At 42.5% G+C, this 17,169-nt stretch overlaps 1 protein-coding gene and 2 long non-coding RNA genes across 4 annotated transcripts; 1 reads left to right on the top strand and 2 right to left on the bottom strand.

The window, feature by feature from the left end:
* Positions 1–2,346: 2,346 nt before the first annotated feature.
* LOC130203258 (pepsin A-like) lies at positions 2,347–5,833 on the bottom strand. Of its 2 annotated transcripts, none has more exons than XM_056429245.1 (11): positions 5,816–5,833; positions 4,782–4,842; positions 4,577–4,652; positions 4,145–4,295; positions 3,935–4,052; positions 3,665–3,783; positions 3,376–3,572; positions 3,170–3,286; positions 2,941–3,082; positions 2,711–2,809; positions 2,347–2,636 (listed from the first exon to the last, which is right to left on the bottom strand). In XM_056429245.1, the coding sequence occupies exons 1-11, from the start codon at positions 5,816–5,818 to the stop codon at positions 2,499–2,501; spliced, it is 1,221 nt and encodes a 406-aa protein (XP_056285220.1). In that variant the 5' UTR covers positions 5,819–5,833; the 3' UTR covers positions 2,347–2,498. The 2 variants fall into 2 exon arrangements, with proteins under 2 accessions (XP_056285220.1, XP_056285219.1); XM_056429244.1 differs by having other exon boundaries at positions 4,782–4,874; positions 5,818–5,833.
* A 2,924-nt stretch (positions 5,834–8,757) lies between these two features.
* Positions 8,758–10,379, bottom strand: LOC130203265 (uncharacterized). Its single transcript, XR_008833475.1, has 3 exons — positions 10,228–10,379; positions 9,062–9,148; positions 8,758–8,928 (listed from the first exon to the last, which is right to left on the bottom strand). It is a non-coding gene; the product is annotated as an uncharacterized LOC130203265 (long non-coding RNA).
* Positions 10,368–16,914, top strand: LOC130203266 (uncharacterized). Its single transcript, XR_008833476.1, has 4 exons — positions 10,368–10,430; positions 11,848–11,999; positions 13,040–13,173; positions 15,322–16,914. It is a non-coding gene; the product is annotated as an uncharacterized LOC130203266 (long non-coding RNA).
* Positions 16,915–17,169: the final 255 nt, after the last annotated feature.

Here is a 17,169-nt window from a genome sequence, read left to right as displayed (position 1 = left end):
CGAATTTATGTCCGATGATATAGTGTCATTAGACCTAATCTGCTTTACACAAAAGCGTGAGCTTGATAGCTACATCGCGCATAAGCCAGCGCTGGAGATGTCTTTCATTGATGCAATGTTCGGCCGACATGTTCGGGGGCCTGCACCCAAGGGAGAACTGTCAAATCGGGAAGTTTGCCAGTTGTTTCATGTAGGCTAATTTGCGATCACCAGAGTTGGTGTGATTATTACTAATATTCTGAATATATTCACCTTTATTCTCCCATAAGCGAGAGGCCTAACATTTGCCTGCATACTATCGCCCATGATTATGATGATCCTTTAGCATAGACTAAGAAAGCCCAGCTTTTATATAGCGGTCTCAGTAGCCGCTGAAACCAGAAGGCCGCGGTATACGTCGACAAACGCGGAGACTGCCCGTGTATCGTGGCATTAGGTACTAGGTTTGGGCACGCAAAAGAACTTTTTAGTTTTGTGAGTCCGTTTATTATTTAGACAACCGAACGCCTTGCACTGCGCCATCTTGGCGTGAACTCCAGACGTGAACTGGTTTGAGGCCACCGATCTATCCCAAGAAGCAACGCGTGTAGAAGTGGCTCCGGATTGGCTGAATTCCTTTCAACGACTCTACGTCATAGTGACCTTTGACATGAGTAAATAACTGGCAATATGTCTGCGCACTGAAGCGTTCACGGACTCGGAATGTTGACAAAGAAATGTAAAGCCTCGGGCTATGCGTGACTTGTTGACAATAGCGGCGGGGAAAATATGATTTATTTGATGCGCCTAATGGATGTAGCACGTTGTTGTTTTGGGCTACAGGTACCCTTTAAAGTTACAATCTTGAAGATCTCGGTTTAGTTCTCTCTGGCGGCCCCTGTGGTGATAAGCAGCAATTGCATGTGTGCGACAGTCAGCGGTGGTTTTGTCATTGTTCTGGGCAAAAAGAAAGTACCTATATGGTAGAAACCTATTCTTTAGCTATACAGCTAGCTTGACAATATATTCTCCAAGGAACAGACAGGTTGCTGTGTTTGGCAGAATTTTAAAGAGGAAAATACGTAATTTTGTAAATAATCTGCAATGCTTCTGCAGCATTACTTTGAAGGTAGTCTTTATTACACAAACAAAAAAAGATGCTCTGAGAGCTAATTTCTCATTTGTAAGTGAATTAATTGTTAGTTGTGTGGGTTTGACTTTCTCTTGGCTCGCTATGCTAACGGGAGGTTACGGTCAGGAGTACACGGAGGTAAGTGGACATCACATTGCTCTTTTTTATCAAAATTATTTTAGATTTAACAGCACTTTGTTTTCCTGTTTGTTTTCCTGAGTGTCGTGGAGTATCTTTTTTTAAAGAATGACATGGAGGGTTTTCTGCGTGTATGTAACCATATTATATATCCCCCGCCCACTACGTCCAAACTCAATTCATAGCTTTTCGTTTTGAGAGTGAAGGGTTTTTTTGAGAGCGGTTTTTTTTTTTTTTTTTTAAAGCAACCATTTTTTATTTTGCTGCAACAAATTGTAGTTTCACAAGCAAAACTAACAATTAATGTACTTACAAACGAGAAATGTGCACTCTTTTGTTTGCGTAATAAAGACATATATTTACATTCATACATTACGATACGATTAGCTCACTTCCTCTTCAGTGCAGCTATTCACAACCTCCACGAGGTGTTTCTAATGAGCATATAAAATAAATCAATACAATGGTTCACACACTCGCATGCAGCTTCTCTGAGACGTTAGATATGGATCTTACAATACAGTAGGATGATATGTTTCAGTAAATTATCAGAAGACGTCTAAAAGGTTGCTGATCCAGCTCTTTGTTCTGTCATAATGTGTTTAATTTCCAATAATATTTAGTGACTTCATCAAATAAATGCATTATTGGTGTGCATAGGGAACACAAACAATGAAATCACATTTGGTGGCCCGGCAGGCTGCTTTTGGGAGGTGGTAGAACACGGGCTGCATGTAAATTCCGCAATAACGGTGGATAAATAAGCTCTTTATGTTTATGACCCCAAGTCAGACCAAGGTGTAGTCCTAAACTAAAATGTAGGCGTTAAATCAAGTACAATTTAAGTTAATGAGTTGTGACGTGTGTGTGAGTTCAGGGAAGTTAAAATATTATAATGTTAGTCGTATACAGGTTTTCTCCGTAATTGTATAATGTGTCTGAGAAAAACATATTACTGTGATTTATAATGCCTGCACAGGTTGGAGTAAAATAGGATATCTATTGGTATGTTTCGTACTTTGCGTCAAAGGGTGTGTTCCCGTCGTGTTTCCATCTTTGTAGTCTTTGTTGTGCATTTCAATAAAACGCCAATCAAGTGGATTCAACTCTTTTTATTTAATGTGAGGAAATATAATCATTCATTGAACAAGAAGAAACAATTGAGTTCTCGGGCATGTTGGACATTCCATAATGGCACCGAGATGTACACGTGATTGTTTAAAGGATCAAGAGTTGGGTGACCTCGGACTTATCTAGCCTTGGCCAGACCCACCATGTTCTGGGCTCTGTTGAAGATGGAGTAGTACTGTCTGATGAAGACGTCACCCAGGATCCACAGGCTGTCTCCTCCATTGCCAAAGCCACTACGGCAGCCATAGTACCGAGACTGTGGGAGGGAAGTACAAAATAAAGTAAGATGAAAAAATTAAAAATAAATCTGTCGGGGAAACAAACACTTACCTGACGAACGTAGGCAGAGGCTGGGATGGTGAATTCCTCTCCATGGATGTGGAAGATCACATCTGGCATTTGGCCAATGCTGTTACAGTTGACCATATACTGATGCAGAGAGAGAGAGAGAGAAGTGAAAAGGGGATGAGAGAGCATTCAAATATGGTTCAACATTTAAATTTTGTGAATCTACAGAAGTTCCCTCCCGTCCACCAGTGGGTCTTTTTCCTGGTACTCACGTCTCCGTTATGGCTCCGAGCTCCCACCCTGCTGTTGATGCCGCTGATGCTGCTCTGAGGTCCGGCAATCAGGGAGGTGCCAGTGTCCACGATCGCCTGGCAACCACCATTGCAAGCCACAACCTGACCGTTGACAGTGACACTGACGGGGACACACAGCACAGCGTGCGTCAGACGGACAGCAAACTCTTTGGCGTGGGTATATTTCAGGGTGCATCAGTGGCTTTACCTGTCCACTGTGATCTGCCAGTACTGATCTCTGGAGAGGGGGATCCAGGAGATGCCGCCCGTGTAGTGGTTGGGGTCAACGCCGCCGAAGGTCACCACGCTGCCTTGCTCAGAGTCTCTGCAGAGGGAAGCGAGAACCCACTGAAAAAAGTCCTAGAAATCAGTCGCCGTATCAGCATTGGGAGACGGCAAAGCTTCGGTCCTTACGAGCTCAGGTACACGGAGAAGATGTCCTGGTTGATCAGGTCCTCCGTCATCATGTTGTCGAAGACGGGCGTGGCGCCGGATGCAGACAGGCGTGGGTATGCCAGGCCCAGGATGCCATCGGCTTGCATGTACTGCATGAAGGGAGCCTCAGACTGGCTCATGCCGAAGATCTGGTTCGTCACGGCGAATCCGCCCACCTGAACGACAATCACAAAGACATTCTCAGGCATAGAAAAACCAACTGAATCTGGGTGTATACATATGTACTATATATGCTTTCTACACTCACCATCACAGTGTCGTATCCCAGGAAGCCCGTCATGCTGCCGGTGCCGTAGTTAATACTGAGAGGGCCGCCGTTGTGCCTGTAGGTGCTGCTGGTGCCGGGGTTGAACTTGTCATGGTTATCTATGGAGGTACAGAAGTGGGAGAAAAGACACATTTGTTATTATTCATGCTGGCTCATAAAGTTGCCGTCGATTTATAAATCCGACACCCTGGGTGCAACGCCAACTGTTCAAGCTCCCAATGTTGCAGGTCAACAGTTAGTTTCACATACTGCAGGCCGGACTGTTGCAGTAGACGGAGGGCACCCACAGGTTGGACGAGCCGCTGTCAAAGATGACCTTGAAGGTCTGAGGTGGAGTTCCGATGGAGATGAATCCGTAGTACGCCAGCTGGAGACGGAAGAGGAGGTACCGATGTGTACTCATGGCCCAACATGAGCTGTTCGTCACAAGTTTTGAGAGCTTCGGCGGCGGTTACTCACGTCGGCGTCGTTGGTCATGGCCTCGTTGCCCACAGCCAACTGCTGGTCGAACTTAGCCATGGGGTTGTACGGGTACTTGAGTCTGTACTCTTCCCAAAGGCCCTGCTCCTCCAGGTTCTCCCTGGCTGTCTTCCCCTTCTCCAGAGGGATCCTAAGTGTCGCCAAAAAGGGAGCAGCTTAAATCCTCTTCATTTGTACGTCTTTCATTGACCCGTCAAGAGCTTTTTGCCAATCAATCCTCTCTGAGCCATCACCTGACCCAGCCGCCTTTACTTAATTTCAGATTTAACCTCAGAAGATTGGAAGAAGCCGGACACCTGATCATTTAATGTTATCAGTTAGTATAGGAGCTAATGAAGACCAGGTAGCAGGAATAAAGGACGCAATCTAAATGACACTCGGTACGAGAAGGTGTTTTCGCGGTTGACTTACTGGATGAGGCACTCGGAGAGCGCCACCAAGGCGCAAGCGACAAAGACCCACTTCATTTTCTCGGCTCTGTTCTCGGCTGTGTAAGAAAAGTCGTTTCAGTTGAGCAGAATGAAGCTCATGTCGATCACATTAAAGAGATACAAATTGAAACACTGCAGTAGCTGTGTGACGATGTCGCAGGTCTACGACCCCGTGGCGTACTCACCGTTCAACTCCAAATCAGTTGTGCCGACACACCGCCGCGCGTCCTCTTTTATACAGGTGCACTGGCATTTCACCGCGACACAACGATAAGGCAACGCACACACACACCGGCGATAAGTATAGATAAGTAATGAACAAAGTAGTCATTGACCTCTCGACAATGTCAAATATATGATTAAAGGAAGGAACGCAAACATTTTGGATAGTCTTTGAAGGCGCTAAACTAAATAAACAGCAATCAAAATATCCTCAAAGTCAAAGAGTGATGTAACATTTTGTCCACAATACAGCTCTAGTACATATGAAACTGTTCACTTTTAGGGTTTATTTGTTTGTTTGTTTGGTTGTTGCATATGTTGTTTTATTTCATGCTTTACATACTTTCGTTTTCTTTTAAACCTTTGCCTGAAACACCGTTCAAAAGTTTGGGGTCACTTAGAATTGTCCTTATTTTTCAAAATAAAGCACTGTTTTTTTCAATGAAGATAACATTAAATTAATTATAAATACACTCTCTACATAGTTAATGTGGTAAATGACTATTCAATGACTATTCTCTGGTGATTAATGAAGTCTCTACATAGGTGTGTAGAGGCCCATCTCCAGTGTTCTAATGGTACATTGTGTTATCGCCTTAGAAGATTAACGGAGGGGTAAAAAACCATTGAAAACCCTTTTTATGTGAGCGCAGCTGAAAACAGTTATGCTGGTGAGAGAAGCTATACAACTGGCCTTCCTTTGAGCTACAAGTTCTAACCTTGTCAATGTCTTGACTATATTTTATATTAATTTTGCAATTCATTTGATAAATAAAAGTGTGAGTTTTAATGGAAAACACCAAATTGTCTGGTTGACCCCAAGCTTTCTAACGGTACTGTCCACAACCCTTATTCTATTACGCTATTACATCTGTATTCTCGGTTGTAAATATCTGTGTCTTCTCTTTTGCGTATTGCCACCATTCTTTTGCAAGTTCGCTAGGTGTTTACTGCGTTATGACATAATACACAATAAAACATCAACATTGAAACTCACCATATGCGTACGGCCAAAGTCAAGCCGCTCACCCGTTTCATGTCTTTTCATTTAAAACTGACAAACTGAGTCAATCTACGCAGCTTGTGCTTCTCCGTCGCTCTGACGGTGTTTGCCGCTGCGTTATCAGGTGTTTACTCGTATATCAAACTATTTCCCTTTACATAGGTAATCCTATAAATGACTGCTGATAAAATATTCATAAAGCCGTGTTATCATTTAAAGCAAACACAAGTGCACACAGTGCTGTTGTACTAGAACACCGTTTTCCTTTTAAAAATACAATGTTGGAAGAAATGTTTGTCTTTAATTGTTTGCAGAGAAAAAACAAAATGTCCCCAGAGTCTCATACAAAAGAACAACAGCATATAACTGAAAGGAACACTATTGTGTCAACGTTCCTGTTTTGTTTTTTTACAGATATTACATTCATTAATCCTCTTTTTGCAGTATGAAAACTGTCTGTCCGGACGAGAAGGGTCAACAGGCTTTTGGACAAAATAATTGCTTTGGTTTTTAAAAAAACACTTACACATCTTATTATTTCTTATGTAGACCGCGTGCATTGGATAGGAGTTCATTATTTTGTAAAAAAATTCCTGCAAACCAGACATTTATTTTGAAAGAACTCTAACGAAGGCCAGAAGGCAACGTTAGTTTGATGATAGACTCAATACTCTGTCGGTGTGCTGGACTCCCCTTTAACCTGTATTTGAAAATCATCAAATACCTTAAACGGTACTTCGGAGATTTAGTATTGTATTGCAATATATTGCATATATTGTAATTGCATATATATATATATATATATGCAATATACTTGAAATATATATAGGCCTATACTTGTGAGATAGGCAAGAATGGTAAAAATCAATGCAGCTGAGTCCACAATATCCTGACTTGTAGCCTCCATATGGGACAAGCCGCACAAAAAACAGCATCTTACTATTATTTGTACCTCGATTGAAGGATCCGTCAATAGCAGCAAAGACGGCTGACTCACACTGACTGGTAAATACCCACATCTTTTAAACTTGTTCTCTTTCTTTTTATCCGTGGTCTTTAAACCCAGGTGGAGATTCCCCCTCTTACATCCTCTGGGCAGTTTTCTTAGACCTGGAGAAACTCCTTCAGAACCACAGAAAACATTCACACACTATGTTCACCGGACTGAGGTAACTTTACACTCGTGTCAAATCAGAGGCCCTTTAATGCTTTTCTAAATGGCCCCTAGGAAACAAAAGGAACTCAAGTAAACAGTTATTTTCATTTGCAGTGCCAAAGAAGCTACACACCACTCTAGATTCTACTTCCTCAGTGAACCCAATCTCAGTCTTGCTCAGTCCAAGCCTTCCTCTTCATGGATGTGCTGTCTCAGCCCTTCTTCACTCCTGGGCCCGGTGTTAATGAATACGTGCTGCAGTCACCTTTCCTGTTACCGATCCACTTCCTGTTTCTTGCCGCGGCCATCCGACTGTGTCTACTTTTAATGAGTCATTAGTCAAATTGGTTGAATTTGGAATAAAGGCCTCACAGAGACATGCACAGACAGAGTACAGTCAAGTAAGGACAACCTGTGCTTTTTTTTTTTTTACGTGTTAATACTTAATATGACAACACCAAATTAAAAACTAAAAGTTGACTCCATGATAAGTGTAATTCATGGAAGCCCTATGAGGGAAGAAATAAAAGATAAAAGTGTTGTACTTCAGCTTCTTGTGGCCGAAAATCCTTTTTTATTCCAACCAAAACCTTTTTCATATTAAAATGTGTCTTTAAAAGAACTTAAAAACAAAATTCTCACAAAAGCTTTTTTTCCCCACTCGTTAGTCATAAACACACACAATAAAACAACATAGATCAGAACTAGAAAATGGCTTTTCAGAATATCTTTGTCTCACTATAATAGATAATAGTGATTGAAGACATTATTTTGGGTGGATTTTTAAAAAAGCGCAATAAATATCTCAGATTCACTGAGAGAATAAGAATATTTAAATATTATTTCCCCAGTTCAGTCCCAGGATGTACACCACTGCCCCAGCCCCTGACCTTTGACAGGGAACGTCATATGACCACACGGGATGAAGACCAGCTCAGTGCAAAGAAGTAAAAGAAACGGCCTCATAATATTGCCGGCGTGCTATATCTTCTATATCTTCTATATCTTCTTTATCTTCTTTATCTTTTCTCCCAGATGCAGTGTGTGTTGCCGTGTTGTGACAGCAGTGAGCCGAGTGTGGCACCTTACTCTGCGAGGGAGGTGAAGTTCAGGGACCCCGAGGGTGCCGGGAGAAGCCGGCGTCTGACGGCGGTGTGCAGAACCATGCCCTGCACACACACACACATGCACACACACACACACACACACACACACACGCATACACTGCTGCCTGAACTTTTCTGAGTACTTGGAAAACACTCACTTGTATTGTGTCCACACTGAGATTAGACTGACGAACAAAGCTCAACACATCCCTGTAATGACCTCTAATGACCTCTACTCAGCAGCACACCGCACGTCGTCACTCTGCTGCCACGTTTTAATGCTCTGGTACTCAAAACATTGCGGAGCGCCCCTCGGCCAGGTTCAAATAAGTATGTTTGTTACATAACTTAATTACCTTTATAAGTTCAGTATGTAAACTTATGTACCTTATATAAGTTAAGAACCTTATAGAGGTTATAAGAACGTTACTTACGTAAGTTAAGTACATAAGATGAATTAAGAATGTTACTTAGGAGATATAAGTTAAGAACCGTATGTACCGTAGGTTATAAGTACGTTTCTTACGTAGATTAAGTACATAAGATGAATTAAGAATGTTACTTACGTGATATAAGTTAAAAACATACAGTATGACACAAGTTAAGTAAGTTAAGGTCTGTGCTCCATGACATGCCGAAGAGTGGGCTTACTTAAGTCACACACCTGCACCACACAAATTGTATGCATGTAAACACACACACGCCATTTTTTATTTGACTGGAATCTGGTGCAGAGATATTGAAAAAAATCTAAATTCCAACCAATCATTTGGTCACGTCCTCAGCACAGTCATTCTACTGTTAGTCCCAATGTGATGCTTTAAAAAATGAGAATCCGTGGAGTTCTGGAAAAACAAACACCCAGGTGTTAGTGTCACCTATAGTAGATTTCAATTGGGAAGATGACAGTGTATCATATAAATTCTCTTATCTCATCTATACCCAACTCCAAATAAAAGCAATTAATACCATGCTTACCACCAACCCACAGCGACTGCCATCTTGCTGCAATGGGTGTTGCATAACAGCTCCCTTCAGTCAGTCTTATGTGGCCGATCCTCCTCACTGTGAGAATAATTCATGAAAGTGTCAATGTACTAAATGTACATGCAATTTGTATATAATATGTGAAAACCACATCAGTGTCTCTCTATAAGTTTGTGGGCTCCCACATTTTGGCATAATCTTTCTGGAAGCCTCTGAACTATTTGACCTAACCCAAAGTCTCTCTCCCTCTCCAGGGTCCTGATCCTGCTGCTGCAGCACGGAGCTATCAGGCAGTTAAAGCTTCATGAACTTCATCTTTTCGTCTTCACTTCTTTTCTGCCTGTGTTAGTTTATTTCTGCGTTGCACATTGAAGGTCACCTATAGTAACTAAGTTATAAAGCCTGTTTGGCAAAAGCGTTTGCAAAGAGAAGTAAACTCCTGAGACGCTTCTTCGGTCTCCGGCCTCTCACTGCAATCTTACAGTCACAGGGGGAAAAAATTAACTTGCAACTTTTGGTGACACGATGTAAAAGGTTTGAAACCACAATTGTGTTTCAAGGGGAAATGTAATATCCATTGTGTGAATACTCAATACCTAATATCGATACACGCCACCTCGGAAGGTACCTCATCCAAAATAGTTCATCATCTCAGTCATTTAGTTTCATTTATCTGTATTTACAGACGTAATGATTGATAATCACGTTCACCAGAAGTTTGACTCTTATTTTGAAATCACTTCCTACACGCTCTTACCGGAATGTCTAGTATACACGCTCTTACAGTAATGCCTACTATACACGCTCTTACCGTAATGCCTACTATACACGCTCTTACCGTAATGCCTAGTATACACGCTCTTGCCGTAATGCCTAGCATACACGCTCTTACCGTTATGCCAAGTATACACGCTCTTACTGTAATGTCTAGTAATAATAATAATAATAATCATTTATTTTATATAGCGCTTCTCAAGGCACCCGAAGTCGCTTTACAGTCCAGAGTCCAGAGTCATACACACACACAGTCATCCCGGTGGTGGTAAGCTACATCAGTAGCCACAGCTGCCCTGGGGCAGACTGACGGAAGCGTGGCTGCCAATCAGCGCCTACGGCCCCTCCGACAACCACCAACATTCATTCACATCCATACGAACCGGGGTGAGGCTGCGGTGCATGTCTTTATGATGGTGGGGGAAACCGGAGTACCCGGAGTAAACCCACGCAGACACGAGGAGAACATGCAAACTCCACACAGAAAGGACCTGGAACGACCGGGACGACCGGGATTCGAAGCCAAGGCCTTCTTGCTGTGAGGCGACAGTGCTAACCACTGAGCCACCGTGCTGCCCAATACAGTGTACGCACTCTTACCGTAATGCCTAGTATACACGCTCTTACCGTAATGTCTAGTACATCGACGCTCTTACCGCAACGTATCGAAGCTCGTACGGTAATGTCTAGTATATCGACGCTCTTCTGACTTTTGAACTCTTGAAAATGAAACTTTTGAACTCTTGAAAGTGAAAGTGAAACTCGGCGAGCTGAAGGTATTTCTCAGTGAAGGCGGCTCGCTGTGGACGGCTCGGAGGAGGAAAAACCGTACATTAAATTCATCTTTATCGCGTCAACCTTCGTGGCCGTAGCCTATTAATGCGCGACGTGTTTAGTTTGAGTACCAAGAAGCAACGCGGGACAGAAGCGACCGGAACAGAGTTATTAACAACGTGATGTCACGTATCAAAACGTTGATATTTGTCCCCCTCTCTGCCACTCAGGGGGTCTCTCCTCCCATCACTCAATGGGTCTCTCCTCCCGCCACTCATCGGGTCTCTCCTCCCACCACTCAGGGGGTCTCTCCTCCCATCACTCAAGGGGTCTCTCCTCCCGCCACTCATCGGGTCTCTCCTCCCGCCACTCAGGGGGTCTCTCCTCCCATCACTCAAGGGGTCTCTCCTCCCGCCACTCATCGGGTCTCTCCTCCCACCACTCATCGGGTCTCTCCTCCCGCCACTCAGGGGGTCTCTCCTCCCATCACTCAAGGGGTCTCTCCTCCCACCACTCATCGGGTCTCTCCTCCCGCCACTCAGGGGGTCTCTCCTCCCATCACTCAAGGGGTCTCTCCTCCCGCCACTCATCGGGTCTCTCCTCCCATCACTCAAGGGGTCTCTCCTCCCTGCCACTCAGAGGGTCTCTCCTCTCACCTCCACTCACTCTTAAATCATTTTAATGAAAGATGTGATTGTGCTGAAGTGTGGGTTTATCTGAACGTCAGTGTTCATGATGTCATCAGCAGTTATCTGATCTTTAATCATAAATATATAATAATAAATCATAATACATAGGAGGTGGTGCTTTCAGCCTCCAGTAGGTGGAGCTCCAATGCAAAAATATAATACTGATCTGATGTTTGTGTATGTGCAGATTTTTTAATAATAGAAAAAGAAGAATTCTTCTCACAGACACAAAACCAAACTTTCTGGACCTTTGTGCAAAGTTTTAGTTTTAGTATCCTAGATGTTCAATGTCACGTCTTTATCCTCATTCGGAACATCTTCTGCACTTGTGTTGTTAGCGATTACATTTTCACTGGTTTGCGATTCAAGGAGAACAAAGAAGATTAAATTAATCTGTTTTTACTTAATCTACACGGTGAAACTCATAGCAGGTTTTAGGAAGTTCTGTTTTTGAGCGGCATGGAGAGCTCAGTAGCTGGAGGGTTTTGTTCCTTTAATGGAAACTCATGTGACGGCCTCCTTCCTGTCTCTGGCCAGCAGGAGCTGAAAGAACAAAGACCTGGCTCTCCAGACCATCAGCGGGATCCGAGGGCGGGAGGAAGAGGAACCGAGGCAGCGAGGCTCTGGGTCACATGACCTCCGTGAAGACGCGGTCAAGGATCTACAGCGCCGCCTTCCTCTGGAAACCAAGGGTGAGTCCAAAAGTTCGAAGATTATGGGCGGGGGGAAATAACAATAAAATATACATGGAAAGCAAAGTTAGGGATTATAGAAATAAAGAAAAATATGCATAATTAGTCAAAACTGGAGTCAAAGTTTAAATGCATATTAAAATAAATGAGACAATAACTAAAAGGCCTCATGCTCATTAACACATGGCTGAATGTTACACCCCTTTTTAACCCTTGTGTTGTCTTCGGGTCATTTTGACCCGAATCAATATTACACCCTCCTGCCGCCTTCGGGTTAATTTGATCTCATTCAATGTTTAATGTCGGTGTTCTTTCGGTAGTCAACAAACAAACATAAAGTGCCTCACACTTAAACTTGGAAAACAATATTAATTCTAATAATTTTCTGGAGGTTTTAATTGCTGGCGTCAAATTGAACCCAAAGGGTAAAATATGTTAGTAAATATAAAGGTAACAGGAGGGTGAAACATTGAATCGGGTCAAAATGACCCAAAGGCGGGGGGAGGGTGAATTATTTAATCGGGTCAAAATGACCCGAAGGCAACACAAGGGTTAAAGAAACACAAGTCATGAGAAGACAACGTCGGGCTAGACAGTATCTAAACTAGTCTAAACCAGTTTAGACCAGATTATTTGATAAAGTTAGTGTGACAGAATCATAGGAAACATCTCTCTCATGCACATTGCTTTTCTTTCTTATCTCTGTTAGACAGAGGCTCGTTGTCTCCTCTGGCCCTGTGACCCTCCAACTCACTCCTGCTTACATCGGCATTTAGTCATCACATAATTCTCTATGCTATGCTTTACCTTTGTAACATAAGCAATGTTATATGTCACTATCACACATAGTCAGAATTATGAAATGCTGCCAAACGTTTGACTTTCCATATAAAAAATATGAAATCCAAAGTGAGTTAAAAAAAAATTGTTGGAATATTTGTATATTTTTCATCGTCTTCTCTCTATTTTATTTTATGTCTCCCGTACATGCTGCTTCAATAATGTAATAATTGCTTGATGTTGTTGTTTTCGTCCGAAAGCTCGTTAGCCGGGATCTCTCTGCAGTCCGTAGTCATGGAGATCCAGACGATGAGACCTCCTGCGTCAGCCTCCTGAAGCGGCAGTACGAGCCCCAGGAGGGACAGGTCCCGCTGGACGGGGAACCGCTGCAACTGTACGAACACTAATACCTCCATCGCAAGGGAGCGTGAGTTCAGTGGGAAGAGGCTCTAGTTTCTTTCTCCGTCTCTAGTTTAGAACTGTCGTAGAGAAAACTCGTCAAACTTGTACCATAGCCGAGAGTTAGGGGACCGGCTTGTTACTAAAGTAAACCTCCTGAAAACACCTGAAACCTCCTGAAACCAGCTGAGACCTACTTAAACCTCCTGAAATCTCATAAAACCTCCTGAAACCACATGAAACCTCCTTTTTTAATATATGATTTATTTATAGAAATTACAAAACAAGAGTTAATGTACAATAGACCTCATAAATAAGGAGTGAAAGGATAACATATCAGACAGCCAAATGGTGAGGATACACATGACAAATACAAAAGATACAAATCACCAGCCAGAATGAGTTGGTGGGAGTCCAAGTCAGAGAGAGAAGAAAACGTTTTTGAACAAATTATTGTTGTCCCAGTTTGGGCCATACACATTTGCCAAAATCAAGTTATGATCTCCTATTTTGCCTGTGATTATGACATAGCGCCCATTTGTGTCAGACACCACTTTGGTCACGGAGAGTGGCACTGATTTGTGAATAAGAATTGCAACCCCCTTGGCTTTACTTGAAAAAGAGGAGTGAAAAACTTGGCCCACCCACCCCCACCGGAGTTTAAGGTGATCTGAAGGCAGAAGGTGAGTTTCTTGTAAAAAGGCTATTTTAGTGTTTAAACAGGTAATGTGGTTAAACACTTTGTTACGTTTGACAGGGGAGTTCATACCCTTAACATTCCAACTAACAAATCTTAAAGCGCCACCCGGTGTACGCAGGGTATTTGTATTCACCCTCATTTTATAGGGTGTTTTTGGGTGTGTGTGCAAATAACAATCATTGATTCGTCTGCCAGAGACAACGCCTGTTCCCATCCCTGCACCGGAGATGAGAGGTAAAACACTTGACTAAGTTGGACACATAAAGTTTTAAGAGCAGCATGCATGCAGGATACAAGAAAATACATAAATAAGTACATAAAACACATAAAAACTAAATAAGATTCCATTAACCCGACGTGGCCGCCCACCTGGAGCAGGTTTTGGAGCAATGCTTCTGTGGGCTCCGTCTAGTTAAGGGAGAGAGCCAAGCACCTTTTCGCCAAAGACATCCAGGAGCATTTGCGAAAAGAAAGTGGACGGACGGTTGCCTTCTGTGTTCTCAGGTAGGCCGATTATCCTTATATTCTGTCGTCTGCTACGACCCTCTAGGTCAGACAACTTGGTCCGTAAGGCCTCATTGTCACGTTGCACCGCGGAGCGCGCTGTCTCCAGTTGTTGGATGCGGTGTTCAGTGTCGGTGGCATTGTCTTCCAAGGAGGCTATTCGCTGCCCATGGTCAGCGACCTTTGTGTGCAGGGTGTCCAACGTTGAAATCAACGAGTCGAATGATGTTTTAAAGTCAGCAGAGAGCGTGAGCCTGTGACCCTCCAGTAGTGAGCTAATATGCCATGCTAATGCTAGTGCTAGCATCAGCGCTAGCCGACGGAGCAGGATGACTTTTTTTCTACTTTGCCCTTTGATTTGGACATTGTGATGTTATCTGTATGGTCAACGCTATTTCTAAAACTTGTTGCAAAAGAATATTCTGTAATAGGACTAGCATAAAATGTGGAAGCGGGCAACGTCTACTTGAAACCTGTTGAGACCACCTAGAATCTCCTGAAACCGCATCTAAAACCTCCTGAAATCTCCTGAAACCCCTCAAAATCTCCTGAGACCACTTAAAACCACCTGAAACCTCCTGAAACCACCTGAAACCCCTTAAAACCTCCTGAGACCACTTGAAACCTCTTAAAACCTCCTAAAATCAACTGAAACTTCCTGAAACCACCTGCAACCACCTAAAACCACTTGAAACCTACTCAAACCTTCTGAAGCCACCTAAAACCATCTGAAACCTCCTGAAATCTCCTGAAACTGCCTGAAACAACCTACAACCTCCTGAAACCTTCTGAAACCACCTACAACTTCTTGAGACCACCATAAACCTGCTGGAACCACTTGAAAGCTCCTGAGAGCTCCTGAAACCACCTGAGACCTGCTGAATCCTGTTTCTGTGCACTTTATACATTCTAATGACGGTACCTTTGTCTCCCTCACAGGTTCTGCAGGAGGTTCTGGAGGAGGTTCTGGCCTGCGGGCGGACCGGCCTGGTGGTGGCTCATCAGCTGAGGACCGTGGAGAAGGCGGATCACATCGTCTTCCTGGAGAAGGGAGTTGAGAACTCATGGCCAGGAGGCGGCGCTACCACCGTTTGAAGGAGGAACTGTTCTCTCAACCAATGCGAAAAATACAACACGTGTGTGCGTGTATATATATATATTTTATTTTTTGTTGTGTCAACAATATTTCAAAATAATATTCCTCTACCGCAGATTTAGATCTTCACTTTTATGATATTTTGTACTTTTACTTGAGTAAAATGTTAATGTTCAACTAGCATGGTTGTAAAATCGTCTGACTGTTTGTCTCCACCACTTCAGCCCCAACGCACCCTATTCGGCGCGTTTATGATATTGTGTTATAAACTGTCTATAATATTATAATAAACATGAGCAAATATATTGATGTTGTACATCAAATTAAAGAAGACACCTTGGGCTACAAGTATCAGTGAGCCATTTCAACACAACTCAAACACCAACAGAAATAGAAATACAAATATCATAATCATAATTTTGTCAGGTCGGTACGTTTCCGGAGCTAGCGACATGTAGCTTCGTGCAATCAAAAAGAACGATTTGTTAGAAAGCAAGAAGACTTCACACAGATTCTAGATATCTTTACAGAATCCTTCTGCACCAAATTATCACGAAGATATGAGCCAAAGGACACAAAAATAGTAATCGCTTCATAGCTTTACAGCCAGCAAATTCAACTTGCTTTTGTTCTTGAGAAGAAGAAAACACGTTTCTCTCCCCTGCATTCCAGCTGGCATGGCTTTAGTGTGTGTGTGTGTGTGTGTGTGTGTGTATAAGTAATATATACAACTATAGAGGAATATGATGTAAGCAGAATTGACCGTTGTGCTTTCTGTCATTTGTTTGTTTTTCTTTCTGCACATACCCACCCTACTCAGCCTCTGATTGGTTAGTACTTGTTTCCTTCTTGCCAGATTTTAGGAATTAATAAAAAGCTGATCAACTTGATTTGTGAAGGTTGGTCGGTTCCTGATTTCAACTTCATGTTTTGGGCTCTCACTTATAATTACACTTTTTCAACTGTTGCTAGATGAACTGAATACTGTTACAGATACATTCAAATGTTTAATGTGGAGTTGAAATTACACATATTATTAACCATAATGTTAATCTGGCACACTGATTTAAAAGTGGCGCATTATATTTAAAAGGTCTAAGAGAAAGTAGTGGAGCAATATAATATAACCAGGGCTGAAATAAAGCCACTGTTGGAGAGAAGGAGTAGATGTCATCCAAGCCTTTAACTAGTTATTATTAATATTGTTATAACAAGCAGAGTATTTTTATGTTATGAAAACATGTCTAGATGTCTGTAATTATGATATTGTAGTTCTTTACACAATTATTAAAGTAATGAGTCACACACATCGGTGTGACTGTTCCGGTATCGCGGTCCCTTTAAGTGTTGTTTTGCTGTTTGTGACGTCGAGCCCCATGCGGGTTTGGTATCTGGGCAGCGCCATCTTGTGTTCATTCGTTTTGTGATACGAAATAAACGAGACACACACTTGTGTGCTCAACTTGAGGAATTGTGTTTTGCGTTTTAATGCAACTTCCACAATATGCTATTATTATTAAATATTATTAAGAGTGTGTATCTAACTGCTGCTGTTCATGACTCACTTTGGAGTTTTTCGATTTCATTACATTCATATTGGCTTGTTGAACGAGTGTGAAATAATAATAATCACGTGCTCTTATTTTGAAGTCTGCGCCTCCGAATGAGCTGCAGGCGGAGAACAACATTCA

Source organism: Pseudoliparis swirei, chromosome 13 (assembly GCF_029220125.1).
Source record: "Pseudoliparis swirei isolate HS2019 ecotype Mariana Trench chromosome 13, NWPU_hadal_v1, whole genome shotgun sequence".
NCBI lineage: Eukaryota > Metazoa > Chordata > Actinopteri > Perciformes > Liparidae > Pseudoliparis > Pseudoliparis swirei.
Note: the sequence above shows the minus strand (reverse complement) of the source record. Positions and strands in the feature narration are given on the sequence as shown.